This window comes from Wolffia australiana, chromosome 1 (assembly GCF_029677425.1).
Source record: "Wolffia australiana isolate 7733 chromosome 1, ASM2967742v1".
Taxonomy (NCBI): domain Eukaryota; kingdom Viridiplantae; phylum Streptophyta; class Magnoliopsida; order Alismatales; family Araceae; genus Wolffia; species Wolffia australiana.
Window position 1 is genome coordinate 6,650,300 of NC_135835.1, and position 19,421 is coordinate 6,669,720.

Genomic DNA, 19,421 nt, shown 5'->3' on the forward strand with positions numbered 1-19,421 from the left:
TGGAGCACCATTGAGGAAGAGGGCACCGAAACCCATGAAGACATGCAGGTGCTCGACGCGCTCTGTAGTGCTGTGCCCCCGGAGATGTGGCCGGTGATTGCGGACAAGGATACGGCCAAGGAAGCGTGGGAAGCTATCGCCACCATGCGGAGCGGCGATGACCGCGTAAGGAAGACGTCGGCTCAGAACTTGCGGCGGTAGTTCGACTCGGCGACGTTCAAGGAGGAAGAGTCTGTTGAGGACTACGCGCTGCGTCTCAACAGCATGGCGTCGACTCTCACCACTCTCGGCGACAAACTTGAAGAGACGCAGGGAGTGGAGAAAATAATTCGCAGTGTCCCCCAATGTTTCAGGCAGATCGTGGTCGCGATCACGATGTTGCTCGATGTATCAACGCTCACTATCGCTGATCTGACGGGTCGGCTTAAGGCGGTAGAGGATGCCTTCGAGGAGACGCCGTCGGCAATGCACCACGAGGGCAAGCTGTACCTGACTGAGGAGGAGTGGGATGCGCGGCGGAAGAAGCGTGATGCTGAAAACAAACCTGGTGGCGGAGGCAGCAGCAATGCAGCACGCCGTGGCAGACGTGGGTGCGGACCCGGCCATCGTTAGGCGGCTCGTCGGGCAACTCAGGCCGGTCCAACGATGAGTGCAGAAAATGCGGGAAGTTGGGCCATTGGGCTCGTGAGTGCCGCTCAAAGTCCAAGAATGAGCAGGCCCACGTCGTCCAAGAAGAGGAGGGGGCTTCGCTGTTTTTTGTGGAGTCAACGCCAGTCATATTGACGTCGCCGGCACCAACCTCCACTCCACGAAGCTCTACTGCGAGTCCGAAGATAGAAGAGAAGAGGCCAGACGCCCCGACCCAGATCCAGTTGTGGGAAGAGAAGGTGTTCGCCCACCTTGGAGACGAGGAAAAGCGTGATGAAGAAACGTGGGTCTTGGACACGGGTTCCACGAACCACATGTCGGGTTCCCATATGGCCTTCACCGAGCTGGAAGTGGCGGTGCTCGGGTCGGTACGGTTTGGCGACGACTCGGTGGCACAGATCGAAGGTCGAGGGACAATCATGTTCCAGTGCAAGAATGGCGAGCACGGGTCTTTCAGGGGGGTGTATTTCATTCCCCGATTGACGATGAACATCATCAGCGTCGGCCAACTTGATGAGGCCGGGTACCGAGTCGACATCGAGAAGGGGGCAATGAAGATCCATGAACCAGGAGGACAGCTCCTAGCAAAGGTGATGCGCAGAGAGAACCGGCTGTACATCCTTGGCGGCGAAGTTGACGAGGAAACCTGGAGATGGCACGCGCGCTTTGGCCATGTTAACATAGTCGCACTGAGAAAGATGGCTCAGGAGGAGCTGGTGCGTGGATTGCCAGAAGTTAGTCGGGTGGACCAGCTGTGTGAGGCATCTCGCCGGCAAACAAAAGTGGTCGTCGTTTCTTGAGCAGGGTGAGTACCGGGCGCGGCGCATTCTGGAGCTGGTACACAGCGACCTGTGTGGTCCACTTTCCCTTGAGACGCCAAACGACAGCAAGTATTTCTTGCTACTCGTGGATGATTGAAGCCGGTACATGTGGGTGACCATGCTGCCTTCGAAGGACCGTGCTGCAACAACCATCAAGGAGATCAAGGTTCGGGCGGAAGGCGAGTCCGGACTGAAGATGGGAGCGCTCCGTACCGATCGGGGTGGCAAATTCACCTCACATGAGTTCGCGGAGTACTGCACGGGAGAAGGTATTCATCATCAACACACAGCGCCATACAGCCCGCAGTAGAATGGCGTCGTCGAGCGCAAAAATGGTACGGTGGTAGCAGCCGCGAGGAGCATGCTCAAGGCGAAGGGGCTGCCGGGCTGGCTGTGGGGTGAGGCAGTGGCAACTGCTGTATACATCGTGAACCGGTGCCCAACGAAGAGCGTGGATGGTATGATGCCATTCAAGGCGTGGCACGGGAAGAAGCCAGCGGTGCACCATCTGAGGGTGTTCGGTTGCATCGCCTACGTTCGGAACACGATGCCACATCTCAAGAAGCTAGAGAACCGTGGCCGCAAGATGATCTTCATAGGCTACGAGCGTGGATCAAAAGCCTATCATGTTTATGATCCCACCACGAAGCGTGTCCATGCGACACGGGACTTGGTCTTCGACGAAAAAGCCCAGTGGAACTGGTGCAACAGCGCAGAACAAGTCGATGAGGGCAACGGTTTCATGGTGGAGTATACCATCGGGAATCAGATGCCTACGGAGGATGATGCGCCGGGACTTGAGCAAATGTCTCCACCGTCCGGGCACTCCAGAAGGGGAGCAGCACCGATCGGAGATGGAGGAGAGGAGGTGGAGTTCGCCACTCCACCCAGTGTTCGCGTCGATAACCTGGATGCTGATCACGGTGATGATGCACCACTCTGCTTCCGCAAGATCAACGAGATCATCGGGCTGGCCTCGCCGCGTGGGCTCGCATCACGGGCATTAATTGCAGAGGAGCTGCACGCTATAAGTTCTGATGAACCGGTTTCCTTTGCTGAAGCAGAACGCCACCCGAGCTGGAAGAAGGCTATGGAGGAGGAGATGGTGTCGATCGAAGAGAACCGCACCTGGTCCCTGGTCGACCTCCCGCACGGTCATCGAGCGATTGGGTTGAAGTGGGTGTACAAGGTGAAGCAGGATGAAAGCAGAGTCGTGGTGAAGTACAAAGCCCGCCTGGTGGTAAAGGGCTACGCGCAGCGCCAGGGGATTGAGTACGACGAGGTGTTCGCACCTGTGGCACGGCTGGACACGGTGCGCCTTCTCATCGCTCTCGCGGCACACGAGGGGTGAGAGGTGCATCACATGGACGTGAAGTCGGCATTCTTGAATGGAGATCTCCAGGAGGAGGTGTACGTGGAGCAGCCCGCTGGTTTTATTCTCGCCGACAATGAACACAAGGTGTTCAAGCTGAAGAAGGCGCTCTACGGCTTGCATCAAGCGCCAAGGGCCTGGAACGCGAAGTTGGACAACACGCTAACGTCGTTTGGATTCAGGAGGAGTCTCTTGGAGCACGCCATCTACACCAAGCGGAAAGGGAATGCGCAGTTGGTGGTGGGAGTGTATGTCGACCACCTAGTCATCACCGACGCCAACTGCGATGACATCAGGAAGTTCAAGAAGGAAATGGCTGACGCATTCCATATGAGCGCCCTCGGCCTGCTTCGCTACTACCTCGGCATTGAAGTGAAGCAGAGCGCGGGGGGCATCTTGATCAGCCAAAGAGCCTACGCCGCAAAGATTCTGGAGAGGAGCGGCATGACAGGGTGTAATCCTTGTCAAATACCAATGGCAACACGTCTGAAGCTGAGCAAGAGAAGCGAGGAACTGTTGGTTGATGCAACAACGTACAGAAGCATCGTGGGGAGTCTCAGGTATCTGGTCAATACTCGTCCAGATCTTACTTTCGCTGTTGGATATGTTAGTCACTTTCTGGAGGAGCCACGAAATGATCACCTGGCCGCTGTGAAGCAAATTCTCTGCTATGTATCTGGAACCAAGAGCTGGGGTCTCAAGTTCGAAAGAAAGAAGGAGGAGTTCCAACTGACAAGGTTCAGCAATTGTGACTTCGCTGGTGATGTTGATTCTCGAAAGAGCACAACTGGAGTCATTTTATTCTTGGCCAGCAACCCAATTACTTGGCAATCGATGAAGCAGAAAGTGGTGGCTCAATCTAGTTGTGAGGCAGAGTACATTGCGGCTGCCAATGCCGTCTGCCAAGGTTTGTGGCTTGCCCGGATGCTAGCTGAAATACAGGGCTCAACACCAAGTGTACCAATGTTGAGGGTGGACAACACGTCTGCCATTGCACTGATCAAGAATCCGGTTCTCCATGGACGCAGCAAACACATTGAAGTAAAGTATCATCTTGTCCGGGAATCGTCAGAGAAGGGACAGATCAGCGTGGAGTTCATCAAGAGTGAAGAACAGTTAAGTGACATTTTGACGAAGCCACTCGGAAAAGGCAAGTTCCATGAGTTTCGCGCCAAGATTGGCCTCGTTGATGTCCAGGGTGGGCACAGCAAAGCTCAGGAGGAGATTGTCAATGTGAGCCTTGCACGTGGGTTCGTGGCCACGTAACCGCATCATGGGCACGTTGTGCGGTGATGCGGAAATTTCTCCGCGCCGCTCAACACTGGCCGATCGTGGTGATAGTTAGTTGTTTTCCTTCCCCTGTAGTTTCCCTGTTTAAGAGATGTAATAGGTTCCTTTTTAAAGGAGCTTTTTTCTGAGTTTAAACGAAGGTCCTCCTTCTTGAGTCACTAGTGTTCGGTGGTGATCTCGCAAGCGACGTCTAACTGCGTCGTTTCTCCGGCGAGTTTCTGACACAGACAGGCAGGAGTCCTTGGTCGGCGTTGTCGCGATGAAACAGTGCTGGGAGGGAGATATAGTCGTCGGCTCAGGATGAGACACCGCACGGTGGCTATCAGGCCGCTCACAGGTATCTCTGGGAACCCACGTAGTGGGTGCCATCACTTTGCGTTGACCCTGGTCAACTCACGACGCCCGCGCGGTGAGTGCAGTCCCACGACCGCAGATCTCAGCGAGAGCAGTCAGCGATGCCCGTGAGGCCGGTCATGACTGGTCGCAGGGCTAGGGAAGTAATAGCTTGCTGGCGGGGCTGAAGTGACAGCTCTCCCAAATCGCTGTTTTCCCTCCCTCTCCTCCCCTCTAGATCTTCCTTTCTCTCAAGGGGATGTGAGACCAAGAAAAATAACACAAAACTTCTCTTCGTTAATTTCCTGGTCTAAGGATTAGTGCGCGCTCCCCTCTTCCGTTATAAAGGGGGAAAGGGATGGGCCCTTAAGTGGGTCAACAAAAAGGGGGGGAGGAAGGTCCATTAGGGGAGCCCTTATACATATGGGCTCCCCCCATTACAAAATAAAGGAAAGAAAATCATAAAAAGAGAACAAGGGGGGAAGGCGAAGACTAGGTACCCCTCCCCGTGACGCCGATGAAGGACGTACGGGACGAGACGCGAATGCGACGAGAACACAATGACGCGACAGAAAACACGAAACATGAGAAAGACAAAGAAAACATAATGCGACAATTCGAGCATCTCTTCACCGATCTTCGATGATGGTGTTGGCGACGCAGACGACGTCGTCGACGATATTCGATGGCGTGCGCCATCAAATTTCAATCCATTCTTAAATCGAAAAACATTATTCAATCCAACTAAGTTTTCTATTCAAATAAAATTCAGTGTCAATTGTCTACCTCTAATGTAGATTTCATTTTAAAAAAAAAACAAGTTAGTGATTAGTTAATAATTTTTCAAAATTCAAAAAAATTCATTCAACATATAGTCAATTCAAGTTAGGTGATTACTTAGCAAAGCTTACAAAGAAGTGCTAAGTAATTATAAATCTGATTCTAGTGATTGATAAAAGATAAAAATTAAGTGATTTTAAGTCTCTGTTGATAAATAACCTAGAGTTAATTGGGTGCATTTGAATTTGTAAAGGTTGGAATTTAACTTGCAATTTACAAGCCTTTACTATCTCTTACGTAAAGTTGAATATCATCTAAATTTTGATTTCTCTACCCTAATGCGATCAAAATTGAATATCGCCACCACCTCCCTAGGATTTGACCTATTACTCAAGCACAAAGGGATACAATAAATTTTATTAGTTAACTTCGAAAGCCCTTAAATAACAACATTAACCACGTATTTTTTGAGCTTATCACTAACGATAGCCGCCTGTTTGATATTCATGAAACAAAATGTTTTTTCTCTATTTTTAATCATGCAACATTTGAGGAAAATTTGCCTACAGAGAAAAGTGTGCCAAAATGGAGGAGCATGAAATTGATAGGTTTTTCTTATCAGGTTAAGAAAACAATATTTCTTTCCCTGTAACTTATAGGTAAAGCGATTTCTCATAAAGCCGTAATATAGATGAAGTGGACCTTAAACTTTTGTAAAACTATTTGACTATAGTGTTGTCATACTTGACCAAAAGTTCAACAATTAAAAGTCAATGGGAAGATTGAAGCCTTGCGTGGATGTAAGGCCCATACATTATCTTATATCACTTAGTATGTAATACACATCTTCTTCGAACCCCCTCCTGAATACTATGGTGCTATATCATACGGTTGCAAACAATCAATCTCTTGGAACATATGTTACTCCTCCAAGTTTTCCATTGCAGTTTTAATACATTAATAATCAAATTGTTTGCATTTTAGTTTCACTTTTGTTCCATCTGACTCGTTAGAGATTTCAGATTTTTTTCATCACATTCGCCAAGAAAATGAGTTTTTAAGTACAAGTACTAGGAATAACTTACAATGTTTTCAGGATTTACTTTAAGTTCTTCCTATCATTACAGCTTAAAAGACAGGTCAAAGTCCGTAGAGATTCTCTGGAAGAAATACAGGGTTCTGCTTCTGACAGCAACATGATATTGCGAAGAATAAATATTTGATTATCAATCTCATCGACCTCAGTCACATCTAATGGATGACATCCAATCATTAATCTCAACCCTGAGTGATGATAATATTCTTTGGATAAAGGTTTTTCTGCAAAAAATAGAACAAATTGCAGAGCCTCATATAATATTCCAAAAAAAACTGTTCTACTCAGGGAAATTATTCCCATCATCAGTTCCCAGAGTGTTCTTTAGAAATTCCTCCCATCAGACCTACATGGCCAGAAGGTTGAGAGAGAGGAAAGGAGAGAGAAAGAAATGATTATTCGCTGGTGCCCGTGGCCATGAGGAATTCTCCTTCGCAGACGACCTCACCACCAACGTAGGCTTTGCCCTCCATTTTGGCAATGCCAAATCGCTTCTGCAGCTTGATCAGGGTCATCCTCATGACCAGCGTGTCCCCTGCGATGACTGGCTTCCTGAACCTCACCTTGTCAATCCCAGCAAAGAAGAAGTTTTCCCTTGAGCCCCCCACCTCTGGTTGCAGCATCACCAGTCCTCCTACCTGCGCCATTGCCTGCCCAAAAAAATTGAAATTAAGATGGCTCCTCATGATGGATCATCTGGATGCATTGAAATGAGAACGTTTTCAAGGGGAGGAAGACTTCGATGGCGTCATTTACGAAGTGGAGGGTTTTGTTTCCTGCTGGTTTAGAAGGTTGTGAATGGTTGGCAGGGAACCAGTTTAGTCCTTGTAATTCTAGTTTATGTTTCAATAATATCGAGTTGATCACTGATTACAGGTGATATTTCTTTATTGTTAAAAAAAACAGGTGATATTTCTTTTTCCTCCAAAAAAAAATTGTAAGACTCAGAGAGAGCCTGAAATCAGCACCAAAAAAACCAAAGTTAATTCCATATATATATATATATATATATATAGAGAGAGAGAGAGAGAGAGAATTCGACTTCTTTCCATTTTGGTATCATATTTCTGTCAACATACTTGCAAAAGGGTTTTACCTCTTTTTGACGATATTAAGCATATGCATTAACCCCAAAAATAAGTTGAAGTGTAAAGGTATACTATCTGGACGGTAGAGAGAGATAAAGTATACGGTATAAAGGAATACAATCTGGATAAATATATATATATGAGAGAGAGAGAGAGACTGTGTGTAAAGATGATGCCCAGCCGGACTGCTGGGCTTTAATGACATCTGTAGACCTGATTTTTCTTCAGGAAGGCCACGTAAAAATGATTATTGTCTTCCCAAGGTCTGTCTGAGTAGCGTGGAATTTGTACTCGATAAAACACATATTAGCAAGGAAATGCTGCTGGGGTCATCAAATTTGAGAAGGAAAGCAGGGAAGCTAGTCACTCAATCTGTCAATCATCATCAGTTTACGGTAATCATCAAATCAACTATAATCATCCCGATAAGCCAAATTGAACTCTAATCACATCGATTCCCCGCCCATAGGCATCAATGAGTTCCCATTAACAAAAAACTTGATCTTAGAAAATCTGAAAGAAACAGAAAAAAACAGAAAAAAATCAAATCTTACGCTAGCCTTATTGATAGTTACCTCAACCATGAGAACACCAGGCATGATCGGGCGCTCGGGGAAATGTCCAGGAAAGAAGTTATCGTTGATCGTCACGTTCTTGATACCCACCGCGGAGACGCCAGCCTTATACTCGATCACTCTATCGACCAGTAAAAATGGAAAACTGGAAACAAAGTCCAAAGAAAGAATAAATCTTATCAGAAAGCTCCGAACTTAAGAAAGAACAAACAGAATTCTCCAACAAGGAATAGAAATCCGAGCAACGCCTCACCGATGGGGCAAAATTTCCCGAATCTGATTGATATCCATCACCGTTGGGAACGCCTCGAACCCTGAAAAGAATCGTTAGAAAGAATCGGAGATGATAAAAACAACAGCAACTCGAGCAAATCTTACGCTTTTCGATGGGGACGGCATCAGAGGGCGCCGCGACGTCCGCCGCGCAACGAACCGCAAATCTGCACGATTTCGAAGGAGGAAACTTCGAAGTGGATAAGGCGAGCCGCGAAGATCGAGCGGCGACGAGAGAAGCGCCCGAATATGGAGCAGAGCCCACGAGCATAGACTTGGAAACCGCCATGCCCTCCATGCGAGCTCGCTAGAGAGAGGAAGAAGAGAGAGAACGACCCAGATACACAAAGAGAACGATAGAGAGAGAAAGCCCTGAAGTGAGGGAGTAGCAGTTTTGGGCGGAGGGGCCGAGGTGGTGGTCAGCTTCGATGATGGATGACGGATGACTGAAATAGACCGGCCGACACAAGACGGGACGGAACGGAACTGCTGCATACCCTTTTATTCTTTTTTTATTCTGAAATTTGATGTTCTGAAATCTCCAGGCATATGGGTGAATATGACTTCATTAGGCAGTTAAACCAGAATGATTAAACAGGTTGGAAGTTTATTTCTCAAAAGTTATAATGTTGATTTAGTTGGAAGATATGGTCCATGGCATTTAGATCATTGTACTTCTCCGAATGACAATTTTTAAGGATGAGGAATATGAATATTCACATAAATGATATTTTTGGGATGATAAAATGAACTACATCAATGTGAATGATCAAAATTTTCAAATCACTATTTTTGTATTCCAAAATATTATTTTTAGAATCTTATGGAATTTCTAAAAATTTGATTTCAATGAACATGCTATGTAGGAAGAGGGGGCATGGGCGGTAATTGTATGTCTTGACTGATCATAAATTCCATTTATCTTTGACGTACCTCAAAATAATGGATGTAAGTAATTGTAACGAAACTTGATAGAATGAGAGACATTAATGGATGTCAGTACCATATGAGAGAGGGGGATTGAATGGATAGGGGAAACTCCTCATCTTCCTTTAATTTCCCTTTTAAAAGAAAATTTTCAATAATTTTGATGATTTTTTAATGTAAAAATAGCTATGAAGGGGTGATTCGTCCATGAAAAGTAGTATTTTGAAAATATTGATCATTCAGACTGATGGAGTTCATTGTTTCATTCCACAGCTATTATTTATGTCAGCTTATGTCAGTCATTAATAGTGTCGAGGGATATCTAGTCTGGCCTTGCACCGCCCTCAGTCTGACCTTGCACTGCCCGCAGCCCCCAGCACCGCCCACGGTCCGGCGTTGCACCTCGTCCAGCCTTGCACCGCCCATGGCTGCCCCATCGCCTACGGCCCAGCGTGTACCACCCGCAGCAATCAACACCGTTCGTAGTGCCTGGCGCCGCCGGCAGCAGCTTCACACTGCCCGGGATCGCTTGCACCACTAGCTGTAACAAGAATTGACGTCGCAGCATGCGCTGCCTCCACTCGCCTTGGGTCTGCTGACTGCCCCGTGCTGCGTTCGTCGAACGCCTGTGCGGCCAACGCGATCTGCTGGTTGACCGTTGATAAAACCCAAAATTTGGTATTTATTTCAAGCCATTAGCTTACATTTATGCACTTAAAGAGTTTAAAATGGGGGGGTGTTATCATATATTACGTGTTAATTAATGTTTCCAAGTGAGTTATGATTTTTCCGTAATTTTCTCTTAATTTTATGAATTTTCTGGAATATATTTAAGCTTGGAATAATTTTTTTTGAATTAAAATGGTAGGTTTAAAACTTAATTTTGGTGTTAATTAATGTGGTTACGAATTACTGAATTTTCTAGAATTTCTAGGATTTTATTGGATTTTTTGGGAATTTATTCAAAGAAGAAATGGATTTTTAAATAACAAAAGGATATATCTATATGGAAATATGAGTTTTAAAGCAATTTCTAATGTCAAAGGGGTTTTTCTTAAATTATTTCTGTGATTATGCCCTTAAAGCTCTTGGTCGTAATTGTAAGTGATTAAAATAAATGTGTGGTTTGACTGCAATTAATCAGGATTTTTATTTAATGTTTTCAGTAAAAAATGGAGGATAGAGAGCAAAGAGAAGAGGCTCTATCTGGTCATGGATGACCTGGCTGATGAGTTTGGAAGTGGCACACTTCGTCTTACCAGAAGGCAAACCTTTCAGCTTCATGGCATTCTCAAATCGAATTTTAAGACAATGTTTAGCACTATAATTATAAATATGGCCTCCACTCTTGGGGCATATGGTGATCTAAACAGGAATGTTCTTGCTCCTACAGCACAACTTGTGAGGAAGGATTATCTTTTTGCCCAAGAGATTGCTGAGAATATCGCATATGATTTGGCGGCAGCGTTTTGCACATGTGTATTTAATTAGGGACTCTTTTGTAAAATTCCAGGACATTCTCTCTCCGGGAGGTAAGCTCACCTTCCGGCTATGCATGCAAAGTGCATGCACAAGAGGTGATGCTACATCTTTTGAGTGGTTTAAATTATAAAGAGCGTACATGTACGTGCAAATCACTATGTATCATGTTGTTTTTTATTATTTTTTCTTTATTTTTTATTCCTGAACAAGGGGTACGTGGCACTACGAAATTGGACCCAATTTTTAACATTCCTGGACAAGGGGTACGTGGCACTATGAAATTGAGTCGGCCAATCAGGGAACGACGCGACATTGCGTGTATGAATTAAATTAAATTATGTAAATGGGAATCAAACCAACGGCTTTGATTGGTCGATTTTCATTTATTAATAACTTTTGATCCTAAAATCCAATTGAGATGGTTTTTGTATGGATTTTCTCATCTTGATCCCCTCTTTCTATCTGTATGCCTTTTTTCTATCTGTATTGTACACTGATAGAAAAAATTAATTACTGAATGGGAATAAAATGGTAATTTTTACCATGTAACCTAAGTATAAAAGCCCAATTTTGAGAGGAAGGGGTGATTCTGGAGGCGGCTCTATCACAGCTACAAGACAGAGAGGAGCTTCATCCTGGATCAACTCTATTAGGTGCTTTCTATTTCATTGTGTTTGATTTTTAGTGTGATTTGGATTATGTGTTAGTAAAATTTCTGATTGTTCTTCTTGATCTCGGTCTGCATTTGTAAATCGCTTGGCTTGAGCATAATGTACAAGTCCATTCTAGGATTTAGAGGATAAATCATGAAATTGATCTAGCTATTCCATTTGAACATTAAGAAAAAAACATAAAAAAGTTTCATTTCTAGGAGATATTAAACTGGCCTTTATGATCTAATAGTTATCAAATTTGGATATGTAATTCCCCCAAAACAATTAAAATCAAATTTTCTTCTTAATTCCTCTACTTGATTCCTTTGATCCTTTTCATTGGATCAAAGAATTCAATCTAGAGCTCTCTATTTCTTCTATTCCTCTCATCTCTTCTACCTCCCTTTATAAATTCCTCCTCAAATTAGGGTGGCTTGATCTTTATTGAATATTAAACTTACTCTAGTTAGAATCAAATTATTCAAGCAGATCATCAATTGGATTCCTTACAAGCTTCCCTTGGATGATGCCTCTACTTATGATTATAAATCTTAAGCGAAAGTATTATAAAATTTGTTGCATAAGCTAAACTTAACAACCACAAGGGGTCTTGCCGCCAGGGTCTTGCCTCTACTTATGATCTTTATTGAATTTTAAAATATCGTAAAATTCACCCCTATATTTGGCTTATCAACCGTGCAGGGTCTTGCCGCCAGCACCTCGCATGCCGCGCCGGCCTGTACCCTTGACTACAGCCAGGAGTTCGTCGTGATTACCCTTTGCAAGTCATCGGTCCCATATGTCTGTTCTGAGTTCCTGACCCGCCTAGCCATGTGGAGTTACCACACTACAGTGCGATAGGCCATCCGCGCGATCGCCACACTACAATCTCCGCGAATACCCTACAGTAAGCAGTGTGCACATGCCGCCTCTTGCCACTGACAATGCCTCCTACTCAGCCTGCGTTCGTCTAGTCTCGACAACTACACCGCAAGCCGCCATCGTTCCCCTCGCCGCCTCCAATCCTCAATGTCCCGCTCCAGTGATGCACCATTGCCGCCTGTCAAGTAACTCCATGCCACCTCCAACACGCAACCTCCCTTCCTGCCCATACTAGCTGCTACACCGACTAATATATTGACGACGGGCGATGCCGCCGATGAGGTACGTCATTCCTGTGCCCTCCAGTTATATTACCTTTTACAGTATATTTTTTTCTGCAGTCCACAACGCTCGGGTTTGACATAGGTGAGAGGTCATAATGATAAAACTGTGAATTGAGTGATTTCCTAGGTACGGTCAAGCCTGTCCGTCACGTGTGAGCGCCAACGGAGTTATTTTGCTTGACGTTGTAGTAGCCGACGTCGCTCCAACGAGGGTCACAAGGTCACTGTTATTATCACCGATTGCCCCACCGAAGCTTGGAGCTTGGCAAAACCCCACGAGTCAGGGCATGCACATACACCTGCCTAGGATACGACATCATGTAGTTACACATCCCTAAGGATTTTCCGGTCAGGCGACATCACCGACGACGTCTGGCATCAGAATCTAATATCTACTTGGAGAATGTTGACTTCTCCCTTCAAATGCATTTGAGATTTGTGTTGAATGATTGCTTTGAATGTGATCTTGGTATTAATGAATATAATATCTTCTAGACTACCTTAAGTACTAATGCTCCTATCTCTTAAAATGAATATGTCGTCGAGTAACCCACCATATGGGACCTTTGATGTTGATCCTTCAGTACTCCAAACCATATGATTGTCTCAAGAACTAAATAAACAGTCTTAAAGTATAAAAAAAACCTATGTGCATGTTGAGCTGGCATTCGACGTGACTAAACAAACATGAAAAGAGTGTTATCAGATAATGGTTCCTTTTTTCATGGTTCAACGTTTCACATCCTCAATGAGCTATAATCTATTAAGCTAATATCAAGGCATAGCTAGATGCCATGAGATGTCATATAATGGAGCCGTTTGACAAGTGGAATAAGGATCAATGATGTAAGATATTGAAAATTGTGTGCAAGGTTCACAAGATTAAGGCATCTTAAGTATATGATAATGTGCTGAAGATAATTTAATGGATTACAATGCGGAGTATGCTAGGAGAAGAATTATCCATGACATAAGCACTAACCCTTGATATTCAAAAATTTCCCCAACACAATAATATTTCATTTTTAATTTTACCATTAAAAAGAAGCAGGTCATTTTGATTGAATTACTTAACTTACTTAATAATGCTAGGTGACTAACGTGGTGGTGGCCAGTGTCCTTGAGAAAGACAAGAGGACAAAGCATATTAAAATAGCTAAACTAAACAAAGATACCAGTGACAGCGAGTACTTTTGCTATGGTAGAAAATGCCACTAGCGGAGAAACTATAATTAGAACCTTACTTAGTTAGCTTAGAATGAGTTTTAGAATGGATATTTTTTTATTCCTGAGAAGTGGAGGAAAGTTGAGAAGAGGCAAGATGAAGTTAAAGCTTGCAAATATAGCAACGATTGTCATAATAAATGGTATGGAAAATAAACTCAAGCTTCTCTGAGTATATATGTTATCATAATAATTTTATTATGTTCCTAATATAATAAATATCATCACTTCTATTTCTTGAAGAGAATTAGATATCTTTTTACTATAATGAACATCACTTTTCCATTTATTTGAGAAAAATCCAAATGCTTTGACATCAGTAGTCAAGAAAGATCCATAGATGTTCCTTATTCCGTCCAAGTTTATATTACTCCTAAGCATATCAAGAAATATGTAAATTAGGCTCTCTTAATGAGTTTGAGAACACTTCAAATGGAATATTACCCAGATGCATAAGATTCTTACTCAGTGCATTTGATTTCGAATCAAACACTAGACATTAATCAGGCCTTATAAGTAAAGTATCGAAATCTCCTGTTTTAGAAATGGAGAATATAACAAGGAAATATTGTGACTGCTACATGTTAATTTATATGGGTATATGCATATAAGAGTATGTAGCCACATACATCAAGGCACATCAGCCTTCATATTTCATTGACACATTCTCCATCTCTTGAATTTGATGAGAAAATACTTGAGTATTTAATTCACATAAACAATGAATGATGAATGTTATCCCAACTGAAATTGACCTTATTCTGGTTTGTAATTCTCATTCTATATATACACATACGGTCAATGGTTTATCCAATTGGCATAAGCACCTTCATTCACATAGTGAGATCCATGATGAGTTGTTTAAGTTTGAGTTTTGATCAAGAAAGAGGGAGCTTTTTATAATTAAAGTAATTATTTTTTATGATATTATATTGGTATATAAATATGATAATTTGAGTATTCATATTAGCGGACTATTCTATTTTGTGAATGAGACAGGTTTATAAGTTGATTTGTGGGAAGAGAATCTAGAGGACAGTATGGAGACATACACTTAAGGTAACCACATGTTTTTTTGGCTATTAAACCATTAAATTTTTTTAATTTTGATTGATTTAGGTATTAGTCATTTAATGTTTTAAGCTGAGTGACTGAATAATATTAAATATCCTTAAGTTTTTAAATAGGATATTTTATTTTCCTCTTTTTGGTGAAAATATGTAAAATACAGACAAATAATGTGCAGAGTTGGTATTTATGGAATTCTGGATGAAAGTCTCTGAAATTCTTGGCAAGTTTGAATCCCAAAATCCTCAACACATTTTTTTCTCTATGTTTTGGCAAATTGAGTGTTGGAAATATAAATTGTTCAATTTTTTATTTTTGGGTTGAATGAAGGAGAGGAAGATGTGGTGTGATTTCTTCCTCAGTTCATCAAGAGGAACTCGCCGACAAGTTGCTGCTTAAGGGAAATCTTCAATTTGAAAACTCATGTAACTTAATTGTATTTATGTTTTTCATTTCACTTAAATGATTTTTATAAATTTATTTTTCTATGATACCTCAGTTAGTTATTGACTTAATATCATCACACTATTGAATTGATCTCATTTTTCAGATCTCAAATGATTCTTGATAAAAATTTTGAAATCATTTAATTGTCATTAATTATCTTGGTTCTTTATTAATTCCAGTTTACAGTATTCAGATGAAAAATATGTTTCTTATTAACTTTAAGCAGATGAAAACTGGAAGTCATTTTTCATTTGGAATCTTTTGAAATCTGATATATGATTCCAAATCTCAACTATTTGCTTAAACTTAACCCTCCTTACAATGATTCAGGGTATGGGATGTTTTCATCCTAAGTGCTTTTTAATTTATTCCAAAAAAAATTTCTCCATTCAATAGTTTGGCAAGAAATTTCTCTACTTTTTAAATATAAAAACCTTCAAAAGCTGAAGCTTTATATTTGACTCTAAAATTTTGAAATATGAATATATGATTTGACCATGTTAAAAAACTATATTTAAAATTGTATAGATAGAATTATTGATTAAGCATTATAAGTTTTCTACATCATTAAAATTGAAAAATTTTCTACAATTTTTTGACAGAGAATTATGAGTTATTGTTACAATATTGCTTCAGCATCAAAAGTTGAAATTTAATCTCTGGAAAGTTTTCTATGGAGAGTTATGAGTTCAATATTTATAATTTCTATAGAAAAATGAATTCAAAATTATGAAATGTATTTATGCAAATTTTCATAAAATAACGTTGAATTCAGTAATACAAATTCTATTGTACAAGACTTAAGAAAAGAAAAAAAGTTGAAATTTGTTTCCTGGAAAAAAAGTGGCGCAAGTTTTTGTTCTGCGGAAGTATTTGAAATTTGTTTCTATATAAGTGTCTATAGAGAAATCAGAATTTATCTCACAAAATTTTAATAAAATTAATGTTAAAACTTGATTCTGAAATTTTTTCTTCTGTAAGAAATCAAGTCTTTATATACAAATATCGCTAAATTAAATTTTTGTTCGATCTCCACGTAAATAATTCTTTTGAGAATATACAGCCTTTTGGAAACTCAGACAACATACAATATGAAAATTTTTGGAAACTTCTGTGGTACTAAATTTGAGAATTTATTATGATTTTTTTCAGTAATAAAATTGAGGGCAGACATCTTAATATCTATCACTTTGAAGTCCAATTACCAATATAAATTAATAAACATTTGCTATTAATACATGTAAACGAATCATTATAGAAATTGTTTTTTTGAATTTGAATTTCATAAAACATTTAATCAATTTTCAGTAATACAAATCATTATACATCAAAAAATCTATTACTCTGAAGTCTTCAAACATTAAAGTGAAATATGAGGTTAACTGAAGCTAGGAAATATTGCATGGAATGGATGGGGCTGTGCAGCTCGGAGGTGTGACATGGATGTGGCAGTGCGTTACAGTGGTCTTGTGTGGAACAGAGACGTCGTGAAAGAAGGAGGCATATCGCAGAAAGGTGGCATTTCAGAGGGTAGCTTGGCACGAGGCAATGATGAGTTGCACGAGGGCAGCATGGCATATACAATGCGTAGGGTGTGACAAGGGAAATAAAGTACACAAGTAGTGGGCCCCCCTCAGTAGTGGCGAGGATAGTGTAAAGGGAGCTCTAGATGAATTCTTGAGATTCAAATATCACAAAATGATGCATTACCGAAATACACTATTTATAGGCCTTGGAGGAGGGAGAACATAAATTTAAATTCAAAAAGTAGAAATCCAATACAAAAGATAAAATAAATTACAGAAAACCAATCTTACTGACGACAGTATGTGATATCCCAGGCCGCCTCCTCTAGATATAGGGTCATTGGTTCCAATGGTGAGGCTTGGGCATTTGTCCCTCCAGGACCCTTAAAGAAAGATTGGTGCAATGGAAAAATTAAAAATTATGAGGCATAGTTCAAGGCGAATGGTTATTGCGAAAGACAAACATTTGAGTATAACAAAACTGATGGGGGACCATCTCGTCACCAATGCTTAAGGACGCCATCAGCCATCATGAGCAGCCCCAGTCGACGTCCACGACCCGTCATTCAAGTACACGGCCTAATAACAGGTCATCGGATTGTTTATTTCTTTCTGCATTTTTGTGTTTGTAATTTTCATTTCAAATTATGGACGGGCCTTTTCATGTTTGGGCCTTGTCCATTGTGGTTTATTTTATTAAACTTGTCATTAAGGGAAGGCCGCTCATTATGAGATGGTTCCTCCCAGTTTTGGCCCAACTGGGCATGCCCCTAGCCTATATAAAGGAAGGCATGCCCAAGAAGGCAATTGGATTTGATTGAAATTGAAGTGTTTACACAATTGGCTCCCGCATACCTCCTTCTTGGATTCTATTGTTTTAGTCTAGCATAGATCGTGGGGAAACGCCCACCACATTGTTCAGCCCACGTCGAGGAATACCCGTGGAAGAACCGTCACCGCCGCCGCACCACCGTAGCTTATCTTCTTGAAATCTACATCAAGAACGAGAGTTCTTGATTTGTCCTTGACCAAGAAATTGCCGGGAACCCTCTTCTTGGGCTGTTCTTGAGGCCTCGATCACCGCCTTTGCCATGGCAATGGCGTCGTCGTGTCATCACCACTGTTGTCGTGCCGCCACCACTGAGGTATCGCATCTGCTGCCGCCACCGTCAACGTCGCCGTTATGCCACCGCCCTTGACCTGCTCAGTGTGCCCGCACCCCACCACCTCTTGTGCCCACACCCCATCACCTCGCACGTCCCGCGCCCTGGATGCATCGCACCCCACGTGCCTCGCGGTGCATGCTCACGTGCTTTGCGCACCCCCGCGCCCATGCCATTACCCAAGCGCGCTGACAGACGCGACCACCCACCTCACTTGTCTTGCTCCATCGCTTGCCACTGTTCCTTACTCGCCAATCGCCAATGTGCTGCTGTCTGGTGCCTTCGCGCAGGACACCATTCTCTCTGTCCGGACTATCTTCATGGTCTATTTCATCAAGAACATCTGGCCTAGCCCATCAGGTTTGAATCATTTTCCCCTATGTTCGTAGCTGCAATTGTGTCTTTCACAATCATTGATTTTGTGTTCCCGTTGTCTCTGATAATTCAAAGTATAAAGTGTTACGATTTACCCAGTACTGATTTCTTTGCAGTAAAACTAATCCTTGCTGAAGAGGATTGCACGCCTTGGGGTAACAATATTATCCCTCATCACGTAGATGTCTAATTGGTCCAAAGGGACGTTGAGGAGTCTGATTGTGACCAATCAAATTCCACCAACTTAATTGATTGTCTGATTTAATCAGTACTGCTGCGTACTCGTTCATTGAAGATACACTTGTATATCTTTGGTATCACATATCATTGCACGAACCGTTTCCTTGTGTTGTAACACATGCCGCTCGATCCCAGCCATAATGTGTTACATCAAAAACCTTCTTAGTAGTTTCTATGACAAACCCAATCAGTCTTGTACTCACCATTGCAGTGTAACATGATTATGGACTCTGGAAATGATTATCAAGGCCGATTTTCTTAATGAAAAGCCAAGGTGTGGAAGTTGTCAAAGTCATATGAATGTGATCAAATCACATATGTTTATTGAGAATGAAGATGACTCTTGTCTATACACATAAAGATCAATGGGAGTGTAGATACTTTCCTAATCATTTACGTAGACAACATTATAGTAATTGAAAATGATGTAGAAATGATATCATTGATAAATGAATGATTGTCAAAGATATTATCAATCGATTGATTTGGGAGAAGCTGTCTACATATTGGGAATACGTACATATAGAGATTGATCCAGGTTCTAGGAAAGAGAACTTGAGAGGATTCTGATATTGATGAGACATGCAGTTCATATCTCCAAGGAGTATTCACAACTCCTCCTAAAAATAGATCAAATATGAAAATAATATCATATATATTGATGGTAGGATCTGTCATGTGTATAATGTTATGTACAATGCTTGATGTGGCAATGTTATCTTAGTGTTATGAGCAGATTCAGGCTGACTCTATGGAGTAACATTAGATATCCATGAACAGCAGATGTAAGCACTTCAGAAGTAATAAGATTTATTTTTGATTTATGGAAGAGATGATCTAAAATTTCAAAGTTACACTTATTCGAATTGTTGTT

The 19,421-nt window shown here is 42.0% G+C and overlaps 2 protein-coding genes across 2 annotated transcripts; one reads left to right on the forward strand and one right to left on the reverse strand.

The window, feature by feature from the left end:
• Window positions 1-264: 264 nt before the first annotated feature.
• LOC144700769 (uncharacterized) lies at window positions 265-1,448 on the forward strand. Its single transcript, XM_078572673.1, has 2 exons — window positions 265-586; window positions 634-1,448. Exons 1-2 carry the CDS (start codon window positions 265-267, stop codon window positions 1,446-1,448), a joined length of 1,137 nt encoding a protein of 378 aa, XP_078428799.1.
• A 5,126-nt stretch (window positions 1,449-6,574) lies between these two features.
• LOC144703681 (uncharacterized) lies at window positions 6,575-8,672 on the reverse strand. The gene is made up of 4 exons (XM_078575914.1): window positions 8,382-8,672; window positions 8,257-8,317; window positions 8,004-8,148; window positions 6,575-6,990 (listed from the first exon to the last, which is right to left on the reverse strand). Exons 1-4 carry the CDS (start codon window positions 8,572-8,574, stop codon window positions 6,736-6,738), a joined length of 654 nt encoding a protein of 217 aa, XP_078432040.1. The 5' UTR covers window positions 8,575-8,672; the 3' UTR covers window positions 6,575-6,735.
• Between the last annotated feature and the right edge of the window lie 10,749 nt (window positions 8,673-19,421).

Coding starts and splice junctions, on each gene's coding strand:
- LOC144700769 (XM_078572673.1), top strand. CDS start 265: ATGGCGTCGACTCTCACCACTCTCGGCGACAAACTTGAAGAGACGCAG. Junction 587..633: donor TGCAGCACGCCGTGGCAGAC/GTGGGTGCGGAC, acceptor CGGGCAACTCAG/GCCGGTCCAACGATGAGTGC.
- LOC144703681 (XM_078575914.1), bottom strand. CDS start 8,574: ATGGAGGGCATGGCGGTTTCCAAGTCTATGCTCGTGGGCTCTGCTCCA. Junction 8,149..8,256: donor CGGGAAATTTTGCCCCATCG/GTGAGGCGTTGC, acceptor CTTTGTTTCCAG/TTTTCCATTTTTACTGGTCG. Junction 6,991..8,003: donor CTGGTGTTCTCATGGTTGAG/GTAACTATCAAT, acceptor TTTTTTGGGCAG/GCAATGGCGCAGGTAGGAGG.